This window comes from Sylvia atricapilla, unplaced genomic scaffold (genome assembly GCF_009819655.1).
Source record: "Sylvia atricapilla isolate bSylAtr1 unplaced genomic scaffold, bSylAtr1.pri scaffold_81_arrow_ctg1, whole genome shotgun sequence".
Taxonomy (NCBI): domain Eukaryota; kingdom Metazoa; phylum Chordata; class Aves; order Passeriformes; family Sylviidae; genus Sylvia; species Sylvia atricapilla.
Window position 1 is genome coordinate 111,771 of NW_027077163.1, and position 16,287 is coordinate 128,057.

A 16,287-nucleotide genomic window follows, 5' to 3' on the forward strand; every position below is an offset into this window, starting at 1 on the left:
CGGGACGGCATCAAACCACGCGCATTCGCACGGCACGGATTGGCACAGCAGCCCCTCAGCAGCCGGCACGGCTCGGCACAGCACGGGTTGGCAGGGCACGGATTGGCACAGCGCAGAGCCTGGCACGGCACGGAAAGGCACCACGTTGGCACGGCTCCTGGCGCAGCTCGGCACGGCTAAGCACGGCTAAGCAGGGCCAAGGAGCCTCCCGCCACCCGGGGCGGCATCAAAGCGCACGGCTCGGCACGGCTCGGCACGGCTCGGCACGGAGCCTGGCACGGCTCGGCACGGCTCGGCACGGAGCCTGGCACGGCTCGGCACGGCTCGGCACGGAGCCCGGCACGGCTCCTGCCACGGTTCCTGCCGTGCTTCCGCCCCCGGTGTCCGCCCCTCACCTGCGGCTCCGATCCAGTCCCGCCGCTCCGGTTCCTCCTGCTCGCGTCGGGTACCGGGAGTCCGGGACCAGGCGGGGGGACCCCGAAATGTCCCGGAGACCTGCGGGGGGACCGAGGAGGGTGAGGAGATCCCCGCTAACCCCCGCCAACTCCCGGTAACTCCCGGTTACCCCCGGTACTCCCCTGGTCACGCCCTTTCCAGCCCTCGGTGGGCTCGGAGCGCCCCCCGGTAGCCCCGTTGTCCACCCCCCGGGGACCTTCTGGCTCCTCCGGGTGCCGGTTGCCAGGGAAACCGGCGGCATCGCATCCCGGTGAAACTCAGCACCGGCGCTGGAACCCTTCCCGCGGTACCGGGAACAGCATCTCCGGTACCGCCGGACCCGGAGCCCCCCGGTGACCCCGGCGGTTCCCGGTACCGGGGCAGCACCGGGAGCCGGGGTGGGAGGAAGGCAGCGCCCATTGCCGGTGCTGTTCCCGGTGCCGTTACCGTACCCGGCCGCCTCCCGGTGCCGCGGAGCTTCCCGGCACCGTCCCGCCTTTGTCCCCGGTGGGAGCGGCCCCGGTACCGGCGGGAGCGGCTCCGGTGACAGCGGCGGAAACGCGGCGGGGTCGGCTCCTCCCATTCCCCCTCCCCGGTCTCCGGTTCGTGGTGCCGTTCTCGGTCCCGGTCACGTTCCTGGTCCCGCTCCCGGTGCTATTCCCGGTCCCGTTTCCCGTTCCCGGTATCATTCCCGGTACCGATCCCTTACCTTGCTGCCTCCCGGTACCGCGACTCTGCCCGACATCGTCCCGCCTTTGTCCCCACCGGGATCGGCTCCGGTGACAGCGGCGGAAACGCGGCGGGGGCGGCTCCTCCTTCGGCCCCGCGGTGTCCCCGGTGTGTCCCCGGTGTGTCCCTCCGTCCCTCTCATCCCGACCCTCTAATATGGATAAAAAGCTTCTCCCCAACTCTCGAGCGAAACCCCCGAAAGAAGAAGAAAAAAAAAAGAAGTTAAAATTGGTTTAATCTCATTTTAAACCCCAATGATGGGGAAAAAAAAAGCGAGGGGGGGGTGTGGGGGGATTCTTCTCGATTTAAACACCAATGATGGGGGAAGTGGAGGATCCCGCCTCGATTTAACCCGTTAAAATGAGGGAAAATTGAATTTCTTCCCTCAATTTAATGCACGAAAATGCTTGTCTTACTCATTAGTGTTTTTTCCCCTCAGGAAATATTAGTTTTGGGGCTTTTGGACACATTTTCCCCCTTTGAAGGTCCCTTAAAAAGGAGGGCCATTTCCCCTCTATGAAATTCCTGAAATGGCCCATAAAGACTCTTCTCTCGATTAAAACCCCCTGAAAATGAGGGGAAACAGGGATTCCTCCTCAATTTAACCCTTAAAATTATGAGAATGCGGGGTTGCCCTCATTTCAAACGAACAAAAAAGGCACCACTGCGGTTTTCTCTTTTTATTTAAACCCGAAAATAACGGGAAACGGGGATTCCCGGCCGAGGGACGCCCCTGAAATCAGGGAAAAACGAGATTTTCTTCAACCGAGACCCCGAAAATCGCAGGTGAAGCGGGCGGGGAGGGATCCTGGGGTGGGGTCTCTGTCTCTCTTCCCAAGCCTCTTCGTGGCCCCCTAAATCCTGTCCCAGGACTCCCAAACTGCTCCGTGCCCCTCGAATCCCCTCGCAGATCCCAGAAAACTCTCCGCGCCCCACCCCGGTCCCTCCGCCCCAACTTTTGCAGCAGTGCGGCGGCGGCGCTTTACGGCAGTGTGGCGAACGCAACGGTGCGGCGGCGGCGCTTTACGGCAGTGTGGCGAACGCAATGGTGCGGCGGCGGCGCTTTACGGCAGTGTGGCGAACGCAACGGTGCGGCGGCGGCGCTTTACGGCAGTGTGGCGCGCTCGCTGAGGCGGAAGCGGTGCTTTAGGGCAGCGTGGCGGGAAGGGAGCGGCGGCCGCAACGCTGTACGCAAATTTACACAACACTCCCCCGAGCTTTTTAATCGCCTTTTAGCCTCCCCCTTTTGGAGCTTTCAAACCCATGGCAGCATCCCCTACAATGCCATAAACACCCTCAAAACCCTCCCGGTGTAGGAAATGTAATGGATGAATTCGTGTATCAAAGATTTCGTTTATTAAAAAGCTACTCCAGGGCATCTCTGAGATTCCAAGGCCTGTCGTGCAAGCTGCGAAACCACAACATTTGCAACAGAAATAACGTAGCCGGACTGGAGATGGCCCATTCATCAGTGATGGGCCTTCACAGCTGCTCGACATCTGATATCAATCTTGATGGGGTAGGATGATCAAATCAGCATCCCAAAGAAGAAATCCGTGAAGACTCCTGAATCGTCTTTTCATACTTAGGGGAACTCCTTTCAAAACCTCGCTTGGAAATAAAGAAATACATGAATATTTGGACTTTCAATGGCCTTAGCCTCAGGATAAATAAACTGTATAAAAACCATACACCAAGACCCAGTGTGTGTGGTCGAGGTTGGATGGTACCTTTGTTACCGTCACTCTGCCCACCCAGCGTTCGATCGATGTCGTCCGATTTTATTGTGGCTTTTAAATTTGGTTTTGGGAAATTTGCTAAATAAATTCTGTTATTTTGATTTGGCTTCTTGTCATTTATAACACCAGCATCTCTAAATCTTGTCCAGCAATCCCAAAATCATCCCTCCGTGCATCCCGGAGCCTCCAGTGATATCCCAGTCCCTCCACAGCGCTCTCAGTCCCTCTCCAGTCCATCCCAGTGACCTCAGAAAACACAAAGCTTTGGAGGAGGAAAGATGTTGACATGGAGAGGAAAAGACTTTTTTTTTTTCCCTGTTGTTGTCTGTGTGATAGAAAAAGGTCAGGAAAAGCTGAGAGGGAAAGGGTGGGAAGTGTGAGGGGGGAAAGGGTGGGAAATGTGAGGTGGAAAAGGGTGGGAAATGGGGGGGAAAGTAGGAACTGCGGGGGGAAAAAAGGCAGGGAAATAGGAGGGAAAACGGCTGATGGTTCCTTGGCGTCCCAGTCCTGGATGGATGTGCCCTCCCTGCTAAAAAACCACAAGTATCATTCCGACTTTTTAAATTTTTTTAATTGATTTTTCCATGAAAAATACAAAGAGTCGAGTCCAGGGGGTGGGGGCCAGGGGGGTCCCAGTCCCCTCTGAGGGGTCCCGCAATGCCACGGGGGGGGTCCCTGGGCCCCCCAAAAATGGGTCGAGGGCTGAGGTGGGGACCCCTTATTGCTACTGAATTGGGGGTCCCCTGACCCCCCAAATTCCAGGGCTGAACCCCTGGAAGGTGGGCTGGGGGGGTCAGAGTTTGTGTGGGGGGGTGTGATGGCGGATCTGAACACGAGGGGGATTGCTCCTAAATACTTATATTAATAATAATAATTAAAACTACAAGAAGCTTCACACAGGCACGACACAAAAAAACCAGGAGCTGGGATGGGTTTGGGGTAGGGCCTGGGTGGGGGGAAAAGAGAGGGTCCAGGATTGGGGTGAAACTAGGGAAGAATAGGAAAAAAAGGGAAATAAACCACTGAAAAGTCAGAAATTATCCTGACGGCAAAGGGAAAATAAATAAGAATCGCAATAATAATAACAACAACATCAATAATAATTAATAAGAAGAATAATTAAGAATAATTAAGCATAATTAAGAATAATAACAATGATAAGAAGGATGGGGGAACTCAGGGTTGGGGTTTTTGAGGTGGGGTTCCGCCCTATTTTTTTTTCAACAGGAGGCTCCAAGTGGCCAAAACTCCAGCAAATGGAGTAATTTGGGGCAAAAAATGTCCATTTTGGAGAAGGTGGGAAGGGGAGGGCAGAGAAGTGTGACAAGACACATCCCCTCCCTCCCAGTTTTGGGGGTACCAGAGGAGTCCCTGGAATCTGAGTGCCGTTGACCCCTAAAAAAACTTGCCTTGATCACGCTTGGGGTTCACAAGCTGCTTCCATGGAACTCGGGGAGCACAAAACAGGTTCTCACCCCCTCTGGAAAGGTGATTTTTGGGGGATTTTTTTTGGGGGGGATATTTTTTTTTTAATATTCTGCTATAAAAATAAATGGATTTGGGCCTGTGGCTCACCACTCCCTGCATCACCCACACTCCTCCTTACCTGATAACGGGTAACAGGTGTAATTAAAAATGCAATTAAGCCTTATTTCTGTTCTTCCTCCACAAATATCCCTCCCCCAAAAAATGAAGGAAAAAACCCCCATGGGAAGGAAGGAGAGAGCAGAATCCCCCCTCTCCCTCCCCCAGAGTCCTGGAGTGGAGGGAAGGGGGGCACAGCCCCCATCTGGACACACCTGGCTCAGGTGAAGGAGGAGGGGGCACCGCTCCAGGTGGTCCGGCCACTGCCGGAGTGGTGAAGTTTGAGGGTACCTGGGGAGGGGCTCCCAGGTGTGTCCACAGTGTCCTGAGGAGGTTCTCCAGGCTCTGAAGCACCTGGAGGAGTCCTCAGGATGCCCATTGGTGTCCAGGCTGCGCCTCAGGTGTGTCCTCAGTGGCCATGGCAGGGGGTCTCTGGGGGTCTCCTTGGTGTCCCCGTGGTCTCTACGAGGTCTTCAGGTGCGTGTCTCCATCCTGGACACCCAGGGATGTCCTCGGTGGCCATGGAGGGGACACCCAGGACCTACAGTTGGGTTTCTCCAGGGTGGCCGTGGTGCTCACAGAGGGACCTTGAGGTCTCCAGATTGCCCTGTGGCTTCCTCCAGGGTCTCCAGGGAGGGGGTCTCCAGGAGGTGTTTGGTGCTCACGGGGGTCCCCCGAGGTCTCTGGCTGAGTTTCTCCATGTTCCCCATGGTGCTCCTGAGAGTCCCCTGAAGGTCCCCTCAGGGTCCTCAAGGTGTTTTTTTCCATGGTTTCCATGGCACCTAGGGAAGGGAGGTCCCTAAGAATCTCCAGCTGAGTTTCTTCGTTGTCCCTATGGTGCTCATGGAGGGCCCCAAGGTCCCCTGATGGTCCCCAAGGTAACTTTCTCCACAGTTCCCACAGAAGGAGGGGTCCCCAAGAAGCTCCGGCTGAGTTTCTTCATTGCTTGTGGGGATCCTCAAGGTCCCCAAGGTGACTTTCTCCATGGCATCGATGGAAGCGGGGGTCCCCAAGAACCTTCAGCCGAGTTTCTCCATGGTCCCCAAGGTCCCCAAGCTGGCTTTCCATGGCACCTGCAGAAGGAGGGGTCCCCAAGAACCTCCGGCTGAGTTTCTTCATTGCTCAAGAAGGTCCCCAAGATCCTCTGAAGCTCCTCAAGGTGGCTTTCTGTGGTCCCCATGGTGCTTGTGGGGGTGTCCCCAAGGTCCCCAAGGTGGCTTTCTCCACATTTTCCATGGCATCCACAGAAGGAGGCATCCCCAAGAACCTCCAGCTGAGTGTCCCCATGGTCCCCATGGTGCTTGTGGGGGTCCCCAAGGTCCCTTGAAAGTCCCCAAGGTGGCTTTCTCCACAGCACCCATGGAGGGAGTGACCCCAAGAACCTCCAGTTGAGTTTCTCCATTGCTCGTGGAGGTCCCCAAGGTCCCCGAGGTGACTTTCTCCACAGCACCCATGGAAGCTGGGGTCCCCAAGAACCTCCATCCAAGTCTCCCTGTGGCCCCCATGACCCCACGACAGGGACCAAACCCCCTCTCAGGCCTTGTGCTGCTTGGTGGTCTTGAAGGAGACCTGCAGCACGCGCTCTCCCAGCCGGTAGCCGTTGAGGCTGGCGATGGCCACGGCTGCCTCCTCGTAGTTGGTCATGGTGACGAAGCCGAAGCCTTTGCACTTGTTGGTGGCGAAGTCCCGGATCACCTTGACGTTGGTGACGGCCCCAAAGGGCCCGAAGAGCTGCCACAGGACGCTCTCGTCCGCCTCCGGGGACAGGTTGTACACGAAGATGCACCAACCTGGCCCAGGGGGGGTCCCCAAACCCACCCCGGCCAAGGTCGGCACTGCCTCGATGGTCAGCGGCGAGAACCTGGGCAGCAGCGACAGGGGGCTGGCCTGGGGTCAGCAGGGGGGTCTCAGGGGGGGTTTGGGGAGAGGTATAATAAGGTTTAGCAGGGGTTTGGGAGGGGTTTGGGGGGGTTAAGGGGGTTTGAGTGGGGTGTGGGGGGCATTTGGGGGAGGTTGGGGCAGGTCTGGGGGGGTTTGGGGGGTTTAGGGGGGATTTGGCAGTGTTTGGGCTGGCCTGGAATTATCAGAGGGGGGGTCCCGGGGGGTTTGGGGGGGTCTTAGGGCGGTTTGGGGGAGTTTGGGGGAGGTTTAGGGGTATGGGCTGGCCTGGAGTCAGCAGGGGGGGGGTCCCAGGGGTGCCCTTCTGCCCTCAGGGGGGTCCCCAGGCTGTGGGGAGGGGAGTTTGGGGGGGTTTAGGGGGGATTTGTGGGGGTTGTGGGGGTTTAGGGCAGTTGTGGGGGTGTTACCTCTTCACTCCGTATGCCACATTCAGTAAATTGTCCAGTCTGGAGGGGACAGGGTGAAGTTAGGGGGGGACAGCGAGGGGGGTCCCTGTCCCCAGGGCGGTCGTTCCCCCCCGCCCCCCCCGCCCCTCCCCAGACCCCTCTGGGGACAGCCAGGGGTCTGTGGGGTTTCTGTTCCCACGGACATCTCACCCCCTTGGACCATCCCAGGACCCCCATTCTTTGGGTTATTTCACCCCCCAGAATCCCCCAGCCCCCCAGGGACCCCCATTGCTGGGGTTATTTCACCCCCCAGCCCATCCGAACCCCCCAGGGTCCCCCCCAGGACCCCCCAGACCCCCTTTGGCTGACCGGAAGCGTTGCGGGGGGGGGTGCAGGGCCCCATAGCGCCGGGGGCACAGGCTGAGCAGGCCCCCCCCCGATTTCTGGCCGGGGCTGTTGGCGAACTTGACCGTGATGGGCTCGGCCGCCCCGAGGGGCTTCTGCCCGTGCAGCCCCCGCACCGCCTCCTCTGCCTCCGCGCGCTTGTCGAAGCGGATGAAGCCTACCCCCCGCGACACACCTGAGCAGGTGACACGCGGGGTCAGGGGGGCGGGCGCTTCACAAAAAACTCTCCATTCCCCATAAAAACCCCTCCTTCCTGACGAAATCCCCCTTCCCTAAAAATAACTCCTTCCCCAAAAAAAGCCCTTCTAAAAAAAAAAAAAATTTCTTTCCAAAAAACTCCCCTCTCTTCCCCGAAAAAATATCCCTTCCCAAAAAAGTCCCCCTTCCCAAAAAGAAACCCGCTCCCCTTCCCCCCCAAAAAATATCCCCCTTCCCAAAACCCTTCACTTCACTTCCCAAAAAATCCCCCTTCCCAGAAACATCCCTCCCTCCCTTCCTGCCTGGCGGCACCCAGGAGTGTTCCCACCCATACACGGACCCTAAACTGAAAAACCCAATGGGAAGAACTGATACAGATTTAGAACCTAAACCTAAAACTTAAATGAGTAAAACCCACAAGGGGAGTCCCACCTCCCCAGGACCCTCCAGACCCCCCAGGATCCTCAGGATCCCCCCAGATCCCCCAGAAGCCCCTAGGACACCCCCAGGTCTCGCATTCCCAGGGATGTCCCACCCCCCAGGATGCTGGGGGTCCCCACCCCAGGGATATCTCACCCCCAGGACTTGCTTTCCCAGGGGTATCCCACCCTCCAAGATCCTCAGGACCCCCCAGAGCCCCCCACCCCAGGGATGTCACACCTCCCCCAGGCAGGACTGAGCACACCTGGGCACACCTGTACACACCTGTGACCTGGTCCACGAGGATGCGGGAGGTGATGATCCGGCCATACTGGGAGAAGAGCTGCTCCATCTCCTTCTGCCCCATGGCCTTGGGCAGCCCGCTCACGTACAGGTTGGCGTCGCGGATGGAGGCAGAGCTGGGCCGGGCGTAGGACACCTGGTGGGGACAGGTGAGCACCTGGGGAGGCACCTGAGGGACCACCCAGGGGCTTCCATCCCCACCACCAAGGCCCCACAGGTGTTCTCTGCACCACAAAGAATCCCAAAAGTGACCCCCACCACCCCCCAAGTGCCGTTCCCCGCCCCAAAAGCCCCCCAGGTGTCCCCAGGTGCTTCCCAGCCCAGGTACCCCGGGCACCTTGATGGTTTTGGTCTGCAGCTTGAGGCCGTTGAGGGCCCCGATGGCCCTGTCAGCATCCCCAGCCTCCACGTAGTTGACGAAGCCGTAGCCCAGGCTCTGCCCTGGGGACAGCGTGTCACTGTCACCAGGGGTGGCCCTAGCCCCTGTGTGCCCCCAGGCCTGTCCCCACTCCTGTCCCCTGTGCCCCCCACCTCTGTCCTCAAGATCTGTGTCCATCTGTGCTGTCCCTGTGGGTCCCTGTCCCCTGTGTCCCCATGGACAGGGGTCAGACTTGTAGGGGGACAGGGACACCGAGGTCACAAGGGCAGCGTGTGGGGACACCAAACCATCCTTGCTGCCATGATCACAGTCTGTCCCTATCCCCACGGGTCCCCATGTCTTCTGTCTCCACGTCCCACCTTCCCACCTCCCTGTGTCCCATTTCCCTGTATCCCGTGTCCTTTGTCCCATGTTCCTGTGTCCCTACGTCCCATTTGCCCAGGTGCGACCTGCCCCTGTCCCTATCCTTTCTTCTGTCCCCTGTGCTGTGTACCCTGTCCTTATCTCCTGCCCCCTGTCCCTATCTCCTGTCCCCTATCCCTGCCCGTACCGGTGACCTTGTCCCTGACGAGTTTGCAGGACTCGATGTCGCCGAGGCTCCCGAAGAGGCTCCTCAGCTCCTCCTGGCTCATGGACTGCGGCAGGTAATTGACGATCAGGTTGGTTTTGCTGTCGTCTGCCACCGGGGGAGGACCAGGGGGGCCCCCGTTGGGCAGCGCCGCCGCCACCCCCCGGGCCTGGCACGGCCACCACGGGGACAGAGACGGGGACAGGGCCACCCCCGCAGCCCGAGGGCCCCGCGGCGCTGGGAGCCTGCGCCTCCACCGTGCTCAGGATCTGCTGAGGGGACAGCGGCGTCACGGGGGGCGACACTGAGGGGACAGCAGGGTCACCGGGGGACACTGAGGGGACAGCGGTGGGGCGGGGTCAGCGAGTTGGTGAGGACGCTGGGGACAGCGGGAGGTGGGACACGGGACAGGGACAGTGACAGCCCGGGTGGGGCCGGGGGGGACAATCCCCCCCATTGTGCAGCAGCGCCCCCGCCCCTTCCCCCAATGGCGCGGGGTGGGTGACAATGGCCCTTTGTCACCGGGGGATGGGGACACCCGGGGCCACCAGCCACGGCCCCGGGGGACAGCGACACGCGGGGACAGTGACACCGTGTGGTCTGTGCCCTCCCCCCCAAAAAACCGGCGGCGGTTGGGGAGGGGTCCCCACCCCTCCCTCCCTCCCTTGCACACGCGCGTGTCCCTGCAGGTGCCACACGCGTGTGTGACGCCGTGTCCCCACCCGAGCGTGTCACACGGCAGGGGGGGGGACACACCAAGAGAAGGAGGGGGTGGGGGGGGTGGGAATTTGGGGAGGGGGTGGGTGGGAATTCGGAGAGAGGGATGGAAGATTTGTGGGGTCCCCGCAATCCCCCCCCTCCCCACCCCCGTTCCTACCGTCACCATCGTGTCACCGGGGCGGGGGGCGCGGGATCGGGGGGAGGGGGGGGTCCCCCCAGGGCCCCGAGGGCTCGGGGGGGCCCGGAGGGGGGGCTCCGGGGGGGAAGGGGGCTCCGGGGGGGCTCCGGGGGTTGCGGCGGCCCCGGGAGCTGCGAACGGCGGCGGCCCCGTCGGTCCTTTAAACGTCCTTGGGCGGGCGCGGGGCGGGGCCCCCCAAAAACCGCCCCCCTCCCTCCCGAGATGGTTTCGTCCGCGCTCCCCCCGCCTTCCCCCCCAAAAAAAGAGGTGGATCAGCCCGGTCCCCCCTCACCTCAAAAATAAAGAACTGCCCCCCCCCCCGCAGGGCCTGGAGGGAGGGGGGGCGAAGCCCCCCGAGACCCCCCAAAGCCCCGCCCACAGGAGGAGGAGGAGGAGGACGAAGGACGGGGAGGGACGGAGAGGAAGAAGAAAAGAAGGAATGGAGGAGGAAGAGGAGAAGGAGCAGGAAGGGTGAAGGAGGTTAGAAGAGGATGAAGGAGGATGAAGAAGACGAGGAGGAGGAGGAGGAAGGGGAGGGGAGGCAGCAGGAAGGCTGAAGGAGGAGGAGGACGAAAGAGAAGGGAGGATGAGGAAGAGGAGAATGATGAAGGTCGGCGATAACCGCGCGCAGCCGCCGCCGCTTCAGCACCGGGGACAGCGGCGAGCTCGGCCCGGGGCCCCAAGGGGACAGAATTGGGAGGGGGCACCAGGAAAGACCCGCCAAATCCCCCCCGGAACCCCCCCAAATTCTCCCCCCCCCCCCCCCCCCCCGAGAAAGACAGCAGCACAAAATTCACGATTTTTATGGATTACCTGGGGGGGGGTCCTGGGGGTGGGACACTGACCCCCCCACAATGTCCCACAAACTCCGCCCCCAGCCCAGGTGTGTCTGCCGTGGTGAGGACAAGAGAGAAATAAATAAGGAAATAAATAAAAAGGGGGGGGGGGCACAGAGTCCCCCCCTGTGGGGAGTCCAGGTGGGCTCAGGTAAGTCCAGGGAGGCCCAGGTGAATCCAGGTGAGACCAGAAGGGCTCAGGTGAGTTGGGGGGAGGTCCAGGTCAGTCCAGGGGGGGGTCCAGGTCAGTCCAGGAAGGCTCAGGTGAGTTCAGGGGGGGTGGGGGCTCAGGTGAGTCCAGGTGGGCTCAGCTGAGTCCAGGGGGACCCAGGTAAATCCATCTGAGTCCAGGTGGGCTCAGGTAAGTCCAGTGGGGGCCCAGGTGAATCCAGGAGGGCTCAGGAGAGTCCAGGTGTGGCCAGGTGTGTCCAGGTGAGTCAAGCTGGGCTCAGGTGAGTCAGGGGGTCTCCTACGTGCCGCGGGGCTCGGGGGGGCCCTGGAGCCCCCCATGTCTCCTCATGTGCCACGTCAGGGAGGCGCGCTGGCGGCAGCGGAACCCACACACCTGGCACCTGGTAGGGCAAGGGGGGCTCAGGTGAGTCCAGGTGGGCTCAGGTATCCTGGGAGGGGTCCTGGCACTCACTGCAGGGGGGTCTCTCCAGTGTGGGTCCTCCTGTGAACCTCCAGGTGGTTCTTGCGCTTGAAGGATTTCCCACACGTGTCACAGATGAAGTCCCGCACACCTGGGAGGGGGGGACACACCTGCGGCTCACCTGGGAGGTGACCATAGGGGGCTGCCAAGGTGCCTCTTTCAAGGATTTTGGGGGGACAGAAGGGGAATTAGGGGGCACACCCACATCTGGGGGCTCACCTGAGAGGTGACCACGTGCCAGCACAGGTGATTCTCCAGGTAAAACCTCTTGTCATGGATTGAGGATTTTGGGGGGACAAAGGGGGAATTTTGGAGGCTGTGCTCACCTGAGTGCACGCCCATGTGCCGCCTCAGGTGATTCTCCAGGTAAAACCTCTTCCCCAGCCGGGCTGGGGGGCACACCTGGCTCCTTCCCCTGCGGTGAGCCAGGTTCACGTGGCTCTAGGGGGGCACAGGGAGCTCAGAGGGTGCCCAGGGCAGGTGAGGGGGATGTTTCCCACCTGGGACAGGTGAGGAGGGTGTATCCCCCACTGCCAGGGCACCTGGAAGCTGCTGAAGGTGCTGAACTCCTGCCCACACCTGGTATAGGGGCAGGTGAGGGGGTCCGGGGGGTCCTGGTGGGGGGCACGGCCCCTCCTGCTCCTCCGGGGCCTGTGGAGCCTCAGGTGAGACCCCCATCAAAAAGTGGGGGGACAGGTACAAGAGTAGCCCCCGTGACACACCTGAGCCCCAAAATGACCGACCTGAGACCCCCGTCCCCCCCAAAAATTCACATGGATCTCTCTGAAGCAAACAGCCCCTGACACCCCCCTTCCCAAAACCCCCCCAGGTGATCCCGAATTCCCCATGTAACCTGCCCCCTCTCCTGAATCCCCCCAGGGACACCCTGAACCCCCCAAAATCCCCCCCAAAAGGTCCCCTCAGGGATACCCCAGTACACCCCCCCCCCCCAATCCCTCCAGGGACACCCTGAACCCCCCAGGGACTCCTAAAACCCCCAAATTTCCCCAGGACACCCAAAATCCCCCCAGGGACACCCTAAATCCCCAAATGACCCTCCCAGGGCCCCCCTGACCTCTCTGGCTCTTTGGGGATCTCATAGATGATCGTGGACCCCTCGGTGTCCTCAGCTGGGGAGGGGTCCCGGGGGGGCTCCCGGGGGGGCTCGGGAGGGGGGGGTGGCTCCTCCTGCTTCAGCTTCAGCAGCGGCTCCTCCTCCACTTCTGCCGTCAGTGGGGCCAGTGAGACCCTCCCGGGGCCCCCCATCAATCCCTGACGCCCCCACTACTGATCCAGGCCCATTTCTGATGCCAAAATTCACCCCCAGCACCCTAACCCACTTCTCTCCCCCATTCCTGACCCCAAACCTTCCCTGATCCTCCCAAACCCTCCCAATCTGACCCCCCCATTCTCTCCCCAATTTTCCCACCCAGCCCCTCCCTTACCTGTCTTAGGCAGGTGAGGCTCCGTGGGGGGGGCAGGGAAGGCACCCCCCCCTTCCAGCAGCCCCCCCAGCTCCAGCTGCAGCCCCCCAGGGCCTCACGCCCAGCCCCGTGAGGATGAGGAGGGTGGGGGGGGCCACCCCCGTCCAGCCCCCCCGGGCAGGGAGGGGCAGGGGGACACAAACCAGTGCCTCCAGAGCCTCGGGGGGGGCTGGACCCCCGGCTGGAGGGGCTGGATCCCCGGTGGGGGGGCTGGAACTGCGGGACCCCTCCCCGGGGGTGCTGCCTCCGAGCCAGGCTGCAGCTGCCCGAGGAGGAGGAGAGGAGGAAGAGCTAGGGGCTTGTGGAGGGAACAGGGAGGGTCAGAAGGGGTGTCCCCGCGCCCCCCCCCGCTAAGAAATCTCTTGTCAGACCCCAAAAAAAATCTGATGGATCATCCAAAAAATGTGATGGAGCACCCAAAAAAACTTGATGAACCATCCAAAATTATCCTCTCAGACCCAAAACCACCCCAAAAATAACGATTAAGGTTCTTTCCAAGACCCCAAACCTTCATCTCTGCCTCTCCCGAACCCCCAGGGGCCCCAAAACCCTCCTCTTGGCTCCTCCCAAACCCCCAAAGACCCCCCAGCCCCACACACCATCTTCTTCCTCCCCTCCCAAAAATCTGATGGACCCGCCCAAAAAAATCTCCCAGACTCAAAACACCCCCAAAAGCCTCCCCAAAGACCCCCATACCAAAAAAACCTCCCCTAGACCCTCCTCTCTGCCCTCACACACACCCCCAAAACCCCCATCCCCACACACCACCCCACCTCCTGCCCTCCCAAAAACCCCACCCCAAACCCTTCCCCTTATCCTCTGACCATCCTCCTCCTCCTCCTCCTCGCCGCCCTCGGAGTCGCTGAGGGGCCGCAGGGGCGAGTGCAGGTCCTGGAAGTAGCGGTGGCCACGCTCACACTGCCACACGGCCGTGGTGTAGAGCCCCACCGAGGGTTCCAGCTCGGCCAGGCGCGGCTCGTACGGGCAGCGCTGCCGGTGATCCTCGTACCAGATCACGGCGTGCCGCAGCAGTTCACGTTCCGCCGGCGCCCTGAGAGCCCCGGAGAGAGGGCCGTGAGGAACCCAGAGACGCGATTTCGGACGCAGCCTCAAAATTGGATACAGGACCCCAAAAAGTGCGGCAGGCGGTTCACGTTTCCGCTGCCCGCTCTGAGGAGCGCCAGGGAGCGCACAGTGAGGGTGGAGACATGAAATGGGGGGGGGGGGAGAGACATACTAAAGTGGGGTACAGAGCTTCAAAGTGGGGTACAGAGCCCCTAAAGTGGGGTACAGAGCCACAGATGGTGAGCCAGACATCCCAAAGGTGGGGTACAGCCCCTCAGAGTCGGGTACAGCCTCCCCAAAGGCAGATACAGACCCCCAAAGTGGGGTACAGAGTCCCTAAAGTCAGGTACAGACCTCCTAAACATGGGTACAGACCCTCAGAGTTAGGTATAGACCCTCAAAAGGCAGATATAGACCTCTCAAAGGGGGGAACAGGCCCCTCAAAGTCACAGTGAGACCACTCAAAGTGGGGTACAGAGCCCCAAAGTGGGGGACAGAGCCCCCAAAAGGTGCCATAGGCAGTTCACGCTCTGCCAGTGCCCTGAGAGCCCCCGGGGGCATGGAGGAGACAGTGTGGGATGGAGACATGAAATGGGGTACAGAGCCCCAAAATGGGGGGCACAGAGAGCACATGAGGAATGGAGCCAAAAAATGGGGACACAGAGCCCCTAAAAGTGGGGTACAGAGCCCCAAAATGTGGGCAGAGACCCTAAACTGGGGGCATTGAGAGCACCATGAGGGACAGAGCCATGAAATGGGGAGTAGAGACCTCAAAAGGGGGGGCAGAGCCCCAAAAATGGGGGGCACAGAGAGCACCATGAGGAACAGAGACACAAAATGGGGGGGGAGAGAGCTCTCAAAGTGGGTATAGAGCCTCAAAATGGGGAGCAGAGGCCCTAAAGTGGGGTACAAAGCTCTCAAAGTGGGGTACAGAGCTCCCAAATGGGGGGCAGACTCCTGAAAGTGCGGTTCAGAACCACAAAATGGAGGGGCACAGAGAGCACCGTGAGGGACGGAGACACCAAAACGGGGATAAAGAGACCCCTAAAGGGGGTACAGAGCCACGAAGTGGGGGGCAGAGACCCTCAAAAGCATGGGCAGACCCCTAAAAGGCAGGTACAGAGCCCTCAAAGGTGGGTACAGAGCCCCAGAGTGGGGTAGAGATTCCCAAAGGCAGGTACAGAGACTCTAAAGTGAGACGCAGAGCCACAAAATGGGGGCAGAGCCCCAAAATGAGGGCAAGGGGCACACTGTGAGGGATGGAGCCACAAAATGGGGGGTACAGAGCCTGCAAAGTGGGGTACAGAGCCCTAAGAGTCAGCTACAGATCCCCCAAAGGCAGATACAGACCTCCAAAGTTGGGTACAGAGCCCCAAAATGCAGGGCACGGACAGAGCCGCACAAAATGGGGTAGAGAAATCCCAAAGTGGGGTACGGACTCCTCAAAGTCAGGTACAGACCTCCCAAAGGCAGTTACAACACCCCCCCCCCCCAAGACCCCAAACTCACTTTTCTTGCGTTTGGGTTTTTTCGGGAGCTGCTCCCAGGGTTTGCTGTGGGGAGAGAAGAGAGGGAGGGAGGGAGTGGGAGAAGCTGAAGGGGCTCCTGCAGGACCCGCAGCGTCCCTTCCTCTGATCTTTCTCCTCTTCATCCCTCATCATCCTCCCTCAGCTTTCCTCCTCCATCCCTGCCCCGCTCCTTCCTCCTCCTTTCCCACCGCTCCCAGCCCGTTCTGAGGAAGAGGAAGGAGACGCGGGAGAGGAAGAAGGACGGGACAGGAGCAGAGGAGACGGAAGGATGAGAAAGAAGAGGATGAGGAAGGCCGCGCAGGAGCCGCTTCAGCACCGCGGACAGCGCCCTGACGCCTTCCCCGAGGGTCGGGGCCGCTCTACGACCCCCAGATCTGGGAGAAGGGACCCCCCAAAACCCCCTCTAGCACCCCCATTTCTCGCCACCCCAAGCCCCCCGGGTGGTGCTGCCCCCTCCCGAGCGCCCCTTCCCCGAATCCCTCGAGCTCTCCCGGCTTCTCACCCGCGCCGCCCCGCTCGCTGGCCCCGCTCCAGCCCCAGCAGATAAGCCGCCAGCTTCGCGTCGCTCCATCCGCTGCGGCGCCTCAGCTCCACCCAGGGCCCGTGCGCCTCGCCCAGGTACACCCGCCGCACGTCGTACTTCTTGCGCGACTCCAGGCGCCGCCGGGCACGGTCGGTGTCGGTGAGGCGCGGCCGTCCCCGAGCTTTACGGCCACCGCCGGGGTCGGGACCCTCGCCGGGCCCGCCGGGGCCGCGCTCGGCCGCGCTCATGCCGCGG

The 16,287-nt window shown here is 60.9% G+C and overlaps 2 protein-coding genes across 2 annotated transcripts; both read right to left on the reverse strand.

The window, feature by feature from the left end:
- Nucleotides 1-6,020: 6,020 nt before the first annotated feature.
- On the reverse strand, nt 6,021-9,945 carry LOC136375058 (ELAV-like protein 3). The gene is given in 8 exon segments (XM_066340413.1): nt 6,021-6,369; nt 6,794-6,832; nt 7,142-7,352; nt 8,081-8,234; nt 8,436-8,539; nt 9,028-9,208; nt 9,210-9,314; nt 9,923-9,945. Coding segments are annotated over 8 exon segments (1,152 nt in total). The 5' UTR covers nt 9,932-9,945.
- A 1,301-nt stretch (nt 9,946-11,246) lies between these two features.
- LOC136375054 (zinc finger protein 653-like) lies at nt 11,247-16,280 on the reverse strand. The gene is given in 9 exon segments (XM_066340410.1): nt 11,247-11,351; nt 11,423-11,522; nt 11,758-11,872; nt 11,974-12,103; nt 12,507-12,654; nt 13,740-13,943; nt 13,946-13,966; nt 15,490-15,533; nt 16,012-16,280. Coding segments are annotated over 9 exon segments (1,134 nt in total). The 3' UTR covers nt 11,247-11,248.
- Between the last annotated feature and the right edge of the window lie 7 nt (nt 16,281-16,287).